This window comes from Oncorhynchus gorbuscha, linkage group LG08 (assembly GCF_021184085.1).
Source record: "Oncorhynchus gorbuscha isolate QuinsamMale2020 ecotype Even-year linkage group LG08, OgorEven_v1.0, whole genome shotgun sequence".
Classification (NCBI taxonomy): domain Eukaryota; kingdom Metazoa; phylum Chordata; class Actinopteri; order Salmoniformes; family Salmonidae; genus Oncorhynchus; species Oncorhynchus gorbuscha.
The window spans coordinates 7,515,281-7,531,110 of record NC_060180.1 but is presented as its reverse complement, the minus strand read 5'-3'; the positions used below and the strand labels follow the sequence as shown (position 1 = coordinate 7,531,110).

General features: G+C 43.8%; 1 protein-coding gene across 1 annotated transcript in view; it reads right to left on the bottom strand.

Moving 5' to 3' along the window:
• Nucleotides 1–1,559: 1,559 nt before the first annotated feature.
• nphp1 (nephronophthisis 1) overlaps nt 1,560–15,830 on the bottom strand; it is a 34,269-nt gene continuing 19,998 nt past the window's right edge. The window contains exons 11-20 of the mRNA XM_046358370.1: nt 15,331–15,459; nt 15,063–15,137; nt 14,818–14,928; nt 14,552–14,634; nt 14,027–14,103; nt 13,779–13,881; nt 13,569–13,681; nt 2,687–2,760; nt 2,468–2,512; nt 1,560–2,214 (exon numbers count right to left, since the gene is read on the bottom strand). Coding sequence (XP_046214326.1) covers nt 1,969–2,214; nt 2,468–2,512; nt 2,687–2,760; nt 13,569–13,681; nt 13,779–13,881; nt 14,027–14,103; nt 14,552–14,634; nt 14,818–14,928; nt 15,063–15,137; nt 15,331–15,459 — 1,056 coding nt within the window. The 3' untranslated portion in view covers nt 1,560–1,968. The remainder of the gene's footprint in view (nt 2,215–2,467; nt 2,513–2,686; nt 2,761–13,568; nt 13,682–13,778; nt 13,882–14,026; nt 14,104–14,551; nt 14,635–14,817; nt 14,929–15,062; nt 15,138–15,330; nt 15,460–15,830) is intronic.

Sequence of the window (15,830 nt, the reverse complement as noted above, 5' to 3'; positions counted from 1 at the left end):
AGAACCTTCCAGAAGGACAAACATCTCTGCAGCACTCCACCAATCAGGCCTTTATGGTAGAGTTTGCCAGACGGAAGCCACTCCTAAGGCGCGATTGCCCACTTGGAGTTTGCCAAAATGCACCTAAAAACTCTCAGACCATGAGAAACAAGATTCTCTGGTCTGATAAAACCAAGATTGAACTCTTTGGCCTGAATGCCAAGAGTCACGTCTGGAGTAAACATGGCAGCATCCCTACTGTGAAGCATGGTGGTGGCAGCATCATGCTGTGGAGATGCTTTTCAGCGGCAGGGGATGGGAGACAAGTCAAGATTGAGGGAGAGATGAATGGAACAATGTACAGAGAGATCCTTGATGAAAACCTGCTCCAGAGCACTCAGGACCTCCGACTGGGGTGAAGGTTCGTCTTCCAACAGGACAATCCTAAGCACACAGCCAAGACAACGCATGAGTGGCTTCGGGACAAGTCTCTGAATGTCCTGGAGTGGCCCAGCCAGAGCCCAGTCATGAACCCGATCTAACATCTCTGGAGAGATGTGAAAATAGCTGTGCAGCGACGCTCCCCATCCAACTTGACAGAGCTTGAGAGGAGCTGCAAAGAATGGGAGAAACTCCCCAAATACAGGTGTGCTAAGCTTGTAGCGTCAAACCCAAGAGGACTTGAGGCTGTAATCGCTGCCAAAGGTGCTTCAACAAAGTACTGAGTAAAGGATCTGAATACTTACGTAAATGTGATTTTTCATTTATTTCAAAAAACCTATTTTTGCTTTGTCATTATGGAGTATTGTGTGTAGATTGAGGGACAAAAACAATTTCATCAATTTTAGAATAAGGCTGTAATGTAACAAAACGTGGAAAAAGTCAAGCGGTCTGAATACTTTCCGAAGGCGCCGTACGTCCTTCACCTGTTTTGCAAGTTACTTTCACATGTCCTACATCCAAGAGGACATTGGGGAGAAAGGCAGTGTTTTTCCTTTAGCGTTGTACACCATTGTGACTAAGAGGGAGAGGTTTGCATCTCGCTTGTTGTCGTAATTACCTCTTACTCAGCTAGGCAAAGCAAAGGGTTAGACTGTGGGCCTAAATTTCCCAAGGAAAAAAAAACCCACACCTTATAATCACACCCACACATAAAAAATCTGTTCATAATGCCTTATGTGAAATGTCTTGCATCATGTATCACCACACATTCCAGAGCAACTGCACAATGGGAAATGTTTGAACTTTTCTTGGAGCCAACTATTTGCCTAACCATATCAATGTGAGTGAATATCACAGCCTGTCGTGCATAATCTCATATTACTTCTATTACCAGGCTCTGACACCAGGTCCATACAGTACATTATAGTTTCATAAGAGTGAAGGTGTGGTGTGTGTGTGTGTGTGTGTGTGTGTGTGTGTGTGTGTGTGTGTGTGTGTGTGTGTGTGTGTGTGTGTGTGTGTGTGTGTGTGTGTGTGTGTGTGTGTGTGTGTGTGTGTGTGTGTGTGTGTGTGTGTGTGTGTGTGTAAACGCCATTACTTATTAGTGGATGTTTGCAATAATGCACTCTACACAAAGCCCTGGTACTTTCTGGGACTGTATTTTAAACATCGGAGTAAAAAATAAAGGATGACGACCAATGTCATCTATTACAGTTTATTATAAATATAGAAAAATACAAAACTAAATAGTGACATATAACTAAGCAATAATGCCAGAGGGGATGTGGTATATGGCAAATATGATGTTCTTAAGCAAGGAGCAACGTGGAGAGCCTGTATAAAGCCCTTAGCCGTGGTATATTGGCCATACACCACAACCCCCCGAAGTGCCTTATTGCTATTATAAACTGGTTACCAACAGTTCTGTCATACCCATGGTAACCGCTGATATACCACTGCTGTCAGCCAATCAGCATTCAGGGCTCGAACCACCCAGTTTATAATTTTGAATAAATAACTCTGGAAACAGACGGATTAATGCAGTTGCTATTGGGCCATGCAGAGGAGGTCATAGGTGAGCTGTGAGATGTCAAAGGCTTGGTGGCGAGGGGGGCTGTCCGGGGTGTGTGTGTGGAATGTTTCTAGAGAACTGTTGAAGATGACTCGTGCCCGCTGGTTCTCCACCATCTCATCAGCCCAGCGAGGAGGGGGCAGGTCAGCCGAGTAGAGGAGAGGATAGATGTTGTCCATGTATACCCTCACAAACTTCCTCTTCAGCAGAGGTAGGTCCCTCTGAAAAACCCACACACACACACGTAAATCCACCATCACACAAAACACACACCCACAGAACAAGCCAGTTCAGCAGTGCCACAAAAAATAGCTTCACAATTCCTCAACCACCAGAAAAATACATAAGGGCCGGTTTCGTGCACACTAAAAAGCACTTTAAAATGGAGAATCTCAATCAAAAATACTTCCGTCCAGGATTAGGCTTCATCTGTGTCTGAATGTTCAGAAAGTTCTGCTCTAAGGCTTTGCTTACCTTTTCAGATCTCTTCATATTGCTCTCAGCCTCCAACCAAGACTTCTGAACAGAAAAACAATTCAATCAGGGGGGTGATGCAACATTATAGTAAATACACTGTAGCTAGCCAATAAGTCTATAAAAGAGCCCACTGATTCCTGAAAATAGGGTCTGAATTGCATTGGGTTATCAGGGGGTGCTGAGATGAGCTAGCCTCGATCCGGCAACAGAATTTACCCTCAGGGCATCCAGCAGGTCCGATTGGTCCATGATCTCTGGGAAGGTGGCCAGCAGAGGACTACAGATCAGATCTGTTGGGGAGTGACATCGGCCCGAGAGAATTCCTCATTAGTGACAAACGGCTACTGCAACACATACTGTACTACTGTGGGAAAAGCAGTCTGGTCTTCTCTGTATCTGATCATCAGCACAGGTGAAACAGGGGCAACACCAATCTGACAAGATTACCTTCCTGGGCCCGGTTACCCAAAAGCATCTTAAGGCTAAATTCATTGACTTGCCTAGTTAAATAAAGGTTAATTCAAATGTAATTCAAAATACACAAAATATCTGAGTTAAACATACACTGAATGTATGAAACATTAGGAACACTTTCCTAATATTGAGTTGCACCCCCTTTAGCCCACAGAACAGCCTCAAGTCTTTGGGCATGTACTCTACAAGGTGTCGAAATCATTCAATGGGGAAGCTGGCCTATGTTGACTTCAATGCTTCCCACAGTTGTGTCAAGTTAGCTGGATACCCTTTGGGAGGTGACCATTCTTGAAACACACGGGAAACCGTTGAATGTGAAAACCCAGCCACGTTACAGTTCTTGACACACTCAAACCGGTTCGCCTTCCATACCCCGTTCAAAGGCACATCAATCTTTTGTCTTGCCCATTCACCCTCTGAATTACACACATACACAATCCATGTCTCAATTGTCTCAAGGCTTAGAAATCCTTCTTTAACCAGTCTCCTCCCATTCATCTACACTGATTGGCTCCACCCAGTACCCTTCCTTGAACCCAGTCACTGTCACTAGCCGGCTACCACCCGGTTACTCATCCCTGCACCTTCGAGGCTGCTGCCCTCCTGTGTACATAGACGTGGAATCACTGGTCACTTTAATAATGTTTCCATACTGTTTTACTCTTTTCATATGTATGTACTGTACTCTAGTCAATGCACAATTGGCCCAGCTTCGTCCGGATTTGGTCGTCAGTGTAAATAAGAATTTGTTCTTAACTGACTTGCCTAGTTAAATAAAGGTTAAATCAAGGTTAAATAAAATAGTGTGTTTAACAGGTGACATCAATAAGGGATATTATCTTTCACCTGGATTCACCTGGTCAGTCTGTCATGGAAAGAGTTCTTAATGTTTTGTACACAACGTAGAATCAAGATGTTTATTTTTAAATGTTTTATTTCACCTTTATTTAACCAGGTAGGCTAGTTGAGAACACCTTTATTTAACCAAGTAGGCTAGTTGAGAACACCTTTATTTAACCAGGTAGGCTAGTTGAGAACCCCTTTATTTAACCAGGTAGGCTAGTTGAGAACACCTTTATTTAACCAGGTAGGCTAGTTGAGAACAAGTTCTCATTTACAGCTGCGACCTGGCCAAGATAAAGCATAGCAGTGTGAAACAAACAACACAGAGTTACACATGGAGTAAACAAGTGTACAGTCAATAACACAATAGAAAAAAATAAAGTCTATATACAGTGTGTGCAAATGGCATGAGGAGGTATGACAATAAATAGGCCTAACCTATTTAAATAAATAGTGAAGTAATTACAATTTAGAAAATTAACACTGGAGTGATAGATGTGCAGATGATGATGTGCAAGTAGAAATACTGGTGTGCAAAAGAGCAGAAAAGTAAATAAAAACAATATGGGGATGAGGTAGGTAGATTGGATGGGCTATGTACAGCTGCAGCGATCGGTTAGCTGCTCAGATAGCTGATGTTTAAAGTTAGTGAGGGAAATATAAGTCTCCAGCTTCAGCGATTTTTGCAACTCGTTCCAGTCATCGGCAGCAGAGAACTGGAAGGAAAGGCGGCCAAAGTAGGTGTTGGCTTTGGGGATGACCAGTGAAATATACCTGCTGGAACGCGTGCTACGGGTGGGTGTTGTTATAGTGACCAGTGAGCTGAGATAAGGCGGACCTTAACCTAGCAAAGACTTGGCCTGGAGCCAGTGGGTTTGGCAACGAATATGTAACGAGGACTAGCCGACGAGAGCATACAAGTCGCAGTGGTGGGTGGTGTATGGGGCTTTGGTGACAAAACGGATGGCACTGTGATAGACTGCATCCAATATGCAGAGTAGAGTGTTGGAGGCTATGTTGTAGATGACATTGCTGAAGGTGAGGATCGGTAGGATAGTCAGTTTTATGAGGGTATGTTTGGCGGCGTGAGTGAAGGAGGCTTGGTTGTGAAATAGGAAGCCGATTCTAGATTTAATTTTGGATTGGAGATGCTTAATGTGAGCCTGGAAGGAAAGTTTACATTCTAGCCAGGCAACCTAGGTATTTGTAGTTGTCCACATATTCTAAGTTGGAACCGTCCAGAGTAGTGATGCTAATCAGGCGGGCGGGTGCGGGCAGCAAACGGTTGAAAAGCATGCATTTAGTTTTAATAGCGTTTAAGAGCAGTTGGAGGCCACGGAAGGAGTGTTGTATGGCATTGAAGCTCGTTTGGAGGTTTGTTAACACAGTGTCCAGATGTATACAGAATGGTGTCGTCTGCATAGAGGTGGATTGGGGAATCAGCAAGAGCGACAATGCTGATATATACAGAGAAAACAGTCAGCCGGAGAATTGATCCCTGTGGCACCCCCATAGAGACTGTCAGAGGTCCGGACAACAGGCCCTCTGATTTGACACACTGAACTCTGTCTGAGAAGTAGTTGGTGAACCAGGCGAGGCAGTCAGCAACACCTCAGCAACACTCAAGGTACTAAACGATATCGTAACCGCCATCGATAAAAGACAGTACTGTGCACTTACAGGAAGTCAGTTGCACTCCCAGGCAAAATTGGTTGCACTCACGGGCAAAATCGTTTGCACTCACGGGCAAAGTGAGTTGCACTTCCGAACATCGTCCCCCAAACTGAGTGTCTAAAAGAGGTGTAAAAGGAGGAGAGATCAGTGCCAAGGCATGATCCTCAACATATATGATTTGGACGTCATAGAGAATCATCAGACCAGGTAAATGACTTTATACTATACTCTGTTTGTATTGACTACTTCGACATTAAGGCACGAGGAAACTATTGACCTTTATATCTTAATAATTGTATTGTACTCTGGAAACTCAAACAAGAAGCGAACGACGTTCAGTAGGAGAGAATTTTACACCTCAACTGAGCGAGGTGTATAGAACTCTTGAGATCAACAAGTTCCATCTTTTGGGTACCAGAGACAATAGCAGTTTGACACGATTGAAAAAGCCCAGAAATAAGTAAGCCTCGTAGTAGCCAAGGATCGGAAAAAGGAAATCAATATCTAAACAGCAGGCAGTAAAAATTGTAACCATAGGAAATTCAGACTAAATAAGAAATAATAGTATTATAAACAGCGGAGGCTGCCAAAATATTACTACTCTTATAAAGACCAGTTTCTGGAAGGACCAAGGGACTGACTGAGCATTTAAGGTAATTGAACTATTTTCGCTATATAGTCAATATTGTTAGAAGTGTTAATGCATTAAATATTTGCAATAATTAGCTGGCATTGGTATAAAGTGTATTAAGGATTGATTGAGCACTATTGTTGTATTAAGGAAAACTGTATGACCATTGAAGTGTGATAACGTGTATAAGACAAAAAACTGAGTGATTTAATAAAAGCTAGAAACTTTGACAACTAGGCCAGTTTAACAATCTGAAGAGCAAACACCTTTGACACTCTCACTGAACAGAAAATGACACTGGTTATAGGTTAAGGCTATAGCACTAAAGAATACTTGATTGTGTGGACAATAAAAAGTATATCAGGGATTAGAAGTTACATCCCACATATAACAATACTAGCTTCCAAGTGACTATTAGCTGACGAGCATAATAATCAATAAGAGATTATGTGGTATTGATGTATAAATAATTCAAAAGGACAGGTGGTTAAAGGAGATCTTAGTATAAACTTGAGTAGTTAGAAGGAATATAATACTCTAAGAGCCCAGAATAGACTCCTAAAGGGAGTGACAACGTGAACGAAGGAACAAACCCAACTCACACGAAGGGCCATTACGAATAAATAAGAGGGGTTGGTAGGGCCGCACGGCTAGGCCCTTGTTACACCGAAGTGACTAAAACCCTAAAGTACTCTGTCTAGCCAGAGGACGGGATAGAGGCGTTTGCTGCAGGCGACGGGCAAAAGTCAGTACTGTGACAGAGCTCTTATTCTCCATGGACTTTACAGTGTCCCAAAACTTTTTGGAGTTAGAGATACTGGATGCACATTTCTGTTTGAAAAAGCTAGCCTTTGCTTTCCTGACTAACTGCGTGTTTTGGTTCCTGACTTCTCTGAAAAGGTGCATATAGCGGGGACTATTCGATGCTATTGCAGTCTGCCACAGGATGTTTTTGTGCTGGTCGAGGGCAGTCAGGTCTGGTGTGAACCAAGGGCTATATCTGTTCTTAGTTCAACATTTTTTGAAAGGGGCATGCTTATTTAATATGGTGAGGAAATTACTTTTAAAGAACGACCAGGCATCCTCGATGAGGTCAATATCCTTCCAGGATACCCAGGCCAGGTCGATTAGAAAGGCCTGCTCGCAGAAGTGTTTTAGGGAGCGTTTGACAGTGATGAGGGGTGGTCGTTTGACCGCGGACCCATAGCAGATCCAGGCAATTAGGCAGTGATCGCTGAGATCCTGATTGAAAACAGCAGAGGTGTATTTGGAGGGCAAGTTAGTCAGGATAATATCTATGAGGGTGCCCATGTTTACGGATTTAGGGTTGTACCTGGTGGGTTCCTTGATAATTTGTGTGAGATTTGAGAGCATTTAGCTTAGATTGTAGGACTGCCGGGGTGTTAAGCATATTCCAGTTTAAGTCACCTAACAGAACGAACTCTGAAGATAGATGGGGTGCAATCAATTCACATATGGTGTCCAGGGCACAGCTGGGAGCTGAGGGTGGTCTACAACAGGTGGCAACAGTGAGAGACTGTCTGTCTGTCTGTGACCTTTACAATTGCTAAAATCTAGCTTGAAGCATTTTCAAATGAAAACCAATAGATGACTTGCATAAAAAGATAAATAGGCTACAGTGCCTACCGAAAGTATCCTAAATTATTTCAGGAGGAAAAATGTGCTTAAGAAATCGCAAAATAAGTTGCATGGTAGCAAATAGAATTAAGAACTACTCTTTACCCTATACATAAAATGATCTGTAACGTCCCTCAATCAAGTAGTGAATTTCAAGCAGAGATTCAACCACAAAGAACAGGGTGTTTTTCAATGCCTTGCAAAGAAGGGCACCAATTGGTAGATGTAAATTTTTAAAAAGCAGACAGTGAAAATCCCTTTGAGCATGGTGAAGTTATCAATAAGGCCTTTGGATGATGTATCAATACACCCAGTCGCTACAAAGATACAGGCGTCTTTCCTAACTCAGTTGCCGGAGAGAAAGGAAATTGCTTAGGGATTTCACCATGAGGCCCATGGTGATTTTATAAGAGATACGAGTTGAATGGTTGTGATATGACAAAACTGAGGATGGATCAACATTGTAGTTACTCCACAAAACTAACCTAAATGACAGAGTGAAAAGAAGGAAGCCTGTAACAGAATTAAAATACTCGAAAATATGTATTACTTAAGTAATACTGCAAAAACAATGTGGCAAAGAATGTACATTTTTGTCCGAAATACAAAGCGTTGTGCTTGGTGCAAATCCAACACGACACTGAGACCACTACAATGGAGTTGGCTGTATTATGTTATGGGCATTCTTGTCATCGGCAGGAACTAGGGAGTTTTTTATAAAAAGAAACAGAATAAAGCTATAAGCACAGGCAAAGTCTGAACAGAAAACCTGATTCATTCTGATTTCCAACAGACACTTAGAGACAAATTCACCTTTCAGCAGGACAATAACCTAAAACACAAGGCCAAATATACACTGGAGTTGCTTACTAAGACCATATTGAATGTTCCTGAGTGACCTAGTTAGTTTTGACTTGAAAATCTATGGCAAGACTTGAAAATGGCTGTCTAGCAAGGATCAACAATTAACATGACAGAGCTTAAAAATATATATTTTTATAATAATTGCCAAATATTGTACAATCCAGGTGTGGAAAGCTCTTAGAGAATTACCCACAAAGACTCATGTGCTGAATAGAACCGGTGTAGACTTTACACCGGTTCTATTCGGCAATAATTTAGAGTTAAAAAGTAAGACAAATATTTGCTGAATAAAAAAACATAGTAAGACAATAAAAACAATAAGGCTATATACAAGGAGTACCGGTACAGAGTCAATGTGCAGGGGTACGAGGTAGTTGAGGTCATTGAGGGAATTCAGTGTATTCGGTAAGCATTCAGACCCCTTGACTTATTCCACATTGTTATGATTTTTAAATTTTTTATAATTATGAACATGGCATATTGGATGACTGTCATTCATAATCCTTTCACCCAGCTCAATGTAACATCAATAGAATAGATTTAGGCTACTACATGATACTTACATTTTACCTCCACCCATCATGAGGTTGCCAATGAATGAAAGTTCATTGAACTTGGTAGCCAATGAATGAAAGTTTACACCAGTTCATAGTAGCTAATGAATGAAAGTTTACAAAGTAGGTGCACATTAGTCCAACAGTTACAAACAAGAGTTTATATTGGACAAATTCAGGTATGTTTATCCCCGTTTTGTTCACTTCCGCTTAAGAAACGTTTTCAACAGAATTGGCGCAATGAATACCCTCCTGATTACATGCAAACACAGTTAACTTTCATAGCAGCCACATACAAACAGCTTGTTGTATATATAATTCCTTCTTGCATCTATCTACGTGTTCTCCTCCTCTCACCTTTTCCATTCGCTTGTGGACTTCAGTGTACAACACATCAGCTGTCTGTGACCAGGCAAAAAAACATTTCCAAGCCAAACCTTCATATCATAACCGCTACACACAGCCTACATCGGTGTCAGGTCATAGTCAACATAGCTACTAGAACTAACGTAGGAGTCCTAGTAAACAGCAGTACTAGGACTCCTCTGGTAATTTGGCCTATCCACAAGTACAGGGGGTACTTGAGAAGACGCATGAGAACATAGGCTTATTGGTAAAATGCACATGAGGGGGTACTTCAGGAGTACTCCAGGCAGAGCAAAATTCGGTTGATGGTACAATAACCAAAAAGGTTGGGAACCACTGCAGTATTGTACAGTCAGCAGCAAGCACTTATACCGCAGTTATACCGGTGGGTCCTGGTGGCAATAAATTAATAAAACAAAATCTTGGAAGAGTTCCAGTGTTGGATAGCCAGCTATCTAATATAGCATCCCTCTCTGTTTGAGCCAGGTGTTTGGGTTGGCCAAACTAGCTTGCAGCATTCGATGCTAGCTAAGTAAGTGAAAAAAAATATATACCGTGAAATATAGCTAGCTCTCTCTCACTCTCTCTCTTGACGGCAGGGAGCGATGTACTGGGCCTTACGCACTACCCTTTGTAGCGTCTTGCGTTTGTATGCAGAGCAGTTGCTATACGAAGCGGTGATGCAGCCAGTCAAGATGCTCTCAATGGTGCAACTGTAGAACCTTTTGAGGCCCTGAGGGTTCATGCCAAACCTTTTCAGCCTATTAAGGGGGAAGAGGCGTTTTCATGCACTTTTCACAATTTATGTTTTTGGACCATGATAGGGCCTTAGTGATGTGGACACCAAGGAACTTGAATCTCCCAACCCGCTTCACTACATCCCTGTCGATGTGAATGGGGGCGTGTTCAGCCCTCAGTTTCCTATAGTCCACGACAAGCCCCTTAGTCTTGCTCACGTTGAGGGAGAGGTTGTTGTCCTCGCACCACACTGCCAGGTCTCTGACCTCCTCCCTATAGGCTGTCTCATCATTGTTGGTGATCAGGCCTACCACCAGGTCGCTGACCTCCTCCCTATAGGCTGTCTCATCATTGTTGGTGATCAGGCCTACCACCAGGTCTCTGACCTCCTCCCTATAGGCTGTCTCATCATTGTTGGTGATCAGGCCTACCACCAGGTCGCTGACCTCCTCCCTATAGGCTGTCTCATCATTGTTGGTGATCAGGCCTACCACCAGGTCTCTGACCTCCTCCCTATAGGCTGTCTCATCATTGTTGGTGATCAGGCCTACCACCAGGTCTCTGACCTCCTCCCTATAGGCTGTCTCATCATTGTTGGTGATCAGGCCTACCACCAGGTCTCTGACCTCCTCCCTATAGGCTGTCTCATCATTGTTGGTGATCAGGCCTACCACCAGGTCTCTGACCTCCTCCCTATAGGCTGTCTCATCATTGTTGGTGATCAGGCCTACTACCATCATGTCGTTGGCAAACTTTAATGATGGTGTTGGAATCGTGCTTGGCCACACAGTCACACAGAGACTGAGCACGCACCCCTGAAGGGGCCCCGTGTTGAGGGTCAGCGTGGCGGAGGTGTTGTTGCCTACACTCACCACCTGGGGTTTGCCCGTCAGGAAGTCCAAGATCCAGCTGCAGAAGGAAGTGTTCAGTCCCAGGGTCCTTAGCTAAGTGAAGAGCTTGGAGGGCACTATGGTGTTGAATGCAGAGCTGTAGTCAATGAACAGCATTCTCAAATAGGTGTTCCATTTGTCCAGGTGGGAAAGGGCAGTGTGGACTTCATTAGAGATTGCGCCATCTGTGGATCTGTTGGGGCAGTATGAGAATTGGAGTGGGTCCAGGGTGTCTAGGATGATGGTGTTGATGTTGATGTGAGCCATGACCAGCCTTTCAAAGCATTTAATAGCTACAGATGTGAGTGCTACGGGGCGGTAGTCTTGGGCACAGGGACTATGGTGGTTTGCTTGAAACATGTAGGTATTATAGACTGAGTCAGGGAAACATGTAGGTATTACAGACTCACAGCTGTAATCACCTCCAAAGGTGCTTCTACAAAGTATTGACTCAGGGGTATAAATACTCATGTAAATGGGATATTAAATGTTCAATAAATTAAATGTTCTAAAAGCATGTTTTCACTTTGTCATTATGGGGCAGTGTGTAGATGGGTGAGAAAAACAAACAAATTTGAATTTAGGCTGCAACAACAAAATGTGGAATAAGTCAAGGGGTATGAATACTTTCTGCAGGCACTGTATATATAGTAATCATATTAAAATCAATTTTACTCAATCAATTGACTTCTATTTTTCCAATAGGCCACATACAGTCTTATCTTTTCCTCAATATATTTCAGAATGTGTAAAAATGTGCGCAATGATGTACAATCTGTGATTTAGTGCATCATTATTGGGTAAGCATTAGAATAAGCCGTCTCAATATTTGCAGCCATATAGGTGGTAATATTTCAGGTTGGGTGAAAACGGGGTGTGGTGGGATTACTCTTTGAAGAGGTAGGGTTTTAGATGATTTCGGGAGATGGGTAGACTCTGCTGTCCTAGCTTCAGGGAGAAGCTGGTTCCACTATTGGGGTGCCAGGACAGAAAAGGTGGGCCTAAGCGGAAGCTTCCCTCCCGTAGGAGTAGGAAGGCCAAGAGGCCAGAGGTGCCTGAATGGAGTGCTCGGGTTGGGGTGCAGGGTTTGATCATAACCTGAAGGTAGGGAGGGGCTCTGTAGGCAAGTACCATGGTCTTGTATTGGATGTGAGCCTTGACTGGAAGCCAGTGGAGTGTGCAGAGGAGCGGGGTGACATGAGAGAAATTGGGAAGGTTGAACACCAGGCGTGCTGTGGTGTTCTGGATAAGCTGGAGGGGTTTGATGTAGAGCATGAACGAGTCACTGCTTTGATGTTTGCAGAAAACTACAAGGTTCTTTGCACTCTGGGAGGGGACACTGTTGAGTTGTCAACCCTGATGGAGAGGTATGAGCGGGCAGGACCGAGCCGGCCGGGAGGAAAGGGGACAGTGCGAGTCATAGGATGAGACTAGGGTTGAAGAGGGAGAACCAGGAGACAGAAGGATTTAACAGAAGGGAGAGATTATAGGATAGAAGAGGAGTAGTGGGAGAGAGAGAGAGTGAAGATTGCAACGGTACATGACCATCTGGGTAGGGGCTGAGTGGCTAGGGTTGGAGGAGAGGGAGACAGAAAAGGAAACAAAGTAGTGATCAGAGACCTGGAGGGGGGTTGCAGTGAGATTAGTAGGCGTGCAGCCTCTAGTAAAGACGAGGTCAAGTGTGTTGCCTGCCTTGTGAGTTGGAGGGGATTGGGAAGGGTGAGGTCATGAGGCAAGGAGGGGAAAGAAAGTTGTAAAGAAATTAAATGAAGGCAGACGTCAGGAGGTTGAAGTCACCAAGCACAAAGAGCGGTGAACCATTGTCAGGAAATGAGTTCATCAAGGTGTAAAGCTCATTGAGGAACTCTTGAAGAGCACCTGGTGGGTGATAGATGACAACAATGTTAAGCTTGAGTGGACGAGTGACAGTGACAGCATGGAATTCAAATGAGGACAGTTGAGTGAGGAAGGGGACAAAAATCTCCAATTAGGAGAAATGAGTAGCCCTGTGCCAACACCACAACAACCAGATGCTCTCGGGCTATGAGAGAACACATAGTCTAGGTGCTGATCCATCATCAGTATGAATGGAGAAAGCTGATCTGAGAGAAGTGCTGCCTTTCTTTCGATCCTATCAGTATCAACACGTGCTCCAACATTCTCTCTGCGTGCTGTTTAGGAAAATATGTGACATCTCCGGCCATTATAGGAACGACACATCGTTAAAAAACACTCGTAAGCCTAAGTTCGATCGCTATTGGGAAACCGGACTCTGTTCTACGTGGAAGACACAATCAGGTACACAAAGTATTTGACCTGATCAATGGTGGTGATGCTGTATCCAACATTTCATATACAGTCCACCCATTATCCCTACCCATTGGTATGTGGGAGTGTGTGGGAGTGTGTGTGCGTGCGTGCGTTACCTGCATTCTGCATGGTTGCCCTGTCCATAAGCAGAATATCTGCCAGTAGTTGTCTGTGCAGAACCAGCAGGTGTATACTGCAGAGACTGCCCACTAGAGTGTCTGGAAGAGCACTGACAAAGCAGGGAGAGGAGTTGGCTAGCTACAGGAACATCAAAACTACTATGTGACAAGAGGTGCTGTAGCTTCGATTCCAAAATCCACACTCACCTCAGCTGTGACCTTGTACGAACGTTTGGCGATTTCAGTTTGAGGAAGAGTTTAGGGAGTTTCCTGGACAACATCATCTGCTGGAACATGCCTGTTCCTGTGGCTGGGGCCAGAAAGAGATCACAGGGACGATGAGAACCTCAGAAACTCCAATTCTCAACATACCATTAGTCATAATGACCTCTTTCAATTCAATAGAAATGTATTTATTAACATGTAATTAACATGCACTTTTTGCATGCTCATACCTCCTCTTGTTAAAGCTGGATCTACCTCTACGTCCTTTTCATACGGTGTGCCTCCATGCACAAGCAATTCATAGGTCCTACAGACAGATACAGACAAATACAGACAGACAGACACAGGCATGAGATTCACTCCCAGATTATGAAATCTCTTCTGACATACTGTATGTGTTGATGACGACACTGGGCTGCGAGTCATTTTTGGCTTCAGAACAGGTCTGCCCGAGAGAATCAGCCCGAGAGAATTCCTCATCAGTGACAAACAGCTACTGCAACACATACTGTACTGTACTACTGTGGGAAAAGCAGTCTGGTTCTCCTCTGTATCTGATCACCAGAACAGGTGAAACAGGGGCAACACCAATCTGACTAGATGAGCTTCGTGTTCTACAACACCCTCATGTACATTACAGTACGTAACCCGATCAATGAAATCAGATTTTGATATCTCTTAGGGCATCTGTGTTGATGGCGACATCGAGCTGCGAGTCTTTGTGGCGCTGGGCCAGCAGAGGAGCAGTACAGTACCTGTGTGGGACAGGTGCTCCGTTGGTGTCAAAGAGCTTCAGGAAGGCCCAGCCACAGCTCAGGTCTCCTCTCTCACCTGTAGACTGGAGAGCAAGAGCTCAATATAAATAAATGCAAATAAGAATCATTTGAAGTACACCGTTGGAGAAATAACAGCTACACCCTAGGGCATGGCTAGAGGGGTTAGTCTACAGACATGGCTAGTGTATTGAGAGACAACGTAGACTTGAGTAGTCTTTCTCAGGAATGGTATAAGAAACGCTTACATTTCGGATGTATGTGACTCCAAGTTCAAATAATATTCCCAGCTCAGGAGCGTCCGAGTTGCACCTCAGAAAACAGTCCCCGTCCAAAAGACTGGGTAGATTCCCAGTCATCTGCGAAACCAAACCAAACAAGCATTTAAACTAAACTTTTAGCTTTACAGAAATACATTCAGACTATACAGCATGGTACGCTCTGCTCCATTTCAATTGCTTGAGTGTTCAGTGATGTCTAAATGATGTAGTACCCGGGGAGAAAAGGACCAGGTCTTGACGTTTTTTGCATTGCAAGTGGCTCGGATGGTGTGGATGTTACTAAGAACCTAAAAAGAGTAGACAGTCAACAATGAAATGATTTACCCTCACTCACAACATTCACAACAGCCTCACTGACATTATATAAAAAGAGCTAGATATGTTGGAAGGAACAAATGTTGGGCAAGAGAAGAGTGTAGAAAGACACAATCCAGTCAAAAAGGCATCATGGGTGAGCACGACAGGGTAGAGGTATCCCACCTGAGTACCGTCGAAAGCACAGAGGCGGATGTGCCGACTGAGGACTTGAACTCCGACCCCTGGGGTGGGGATACTCTTGCAGCTCCACAGAGTCAGAGTGAGGGACGTCCTCGCTGTCCTCTGACGAACCTATGAGGACGAGAGGGGTTCCTTCTTACTTCTAATACATGCACAATAGTCATGCCTACACCATCCTAATGAAGATAAAGCCTTGACTCACAATGGTTGAGTCAAACGAAACAGCACACACTACTAACAATTGTCACCAACACACACACAATAACTGACATGAGGGCTGTTACAGTGACCACATTACCGCCACACCGGCGGTCACGCATCATGATCGCAGTCAAATTCCATGTGACCGTTTAGTTGCGTACCTAGGCTTCTTCAAGCTCTGATGCTGCTGATGGTCGTTAGTAGTGATGAATTCTATTCAAATGTAACATGTTTCAAGTTATACTGTAGTTAGTTTGTATCCTGTTTAGTGAATGATTACT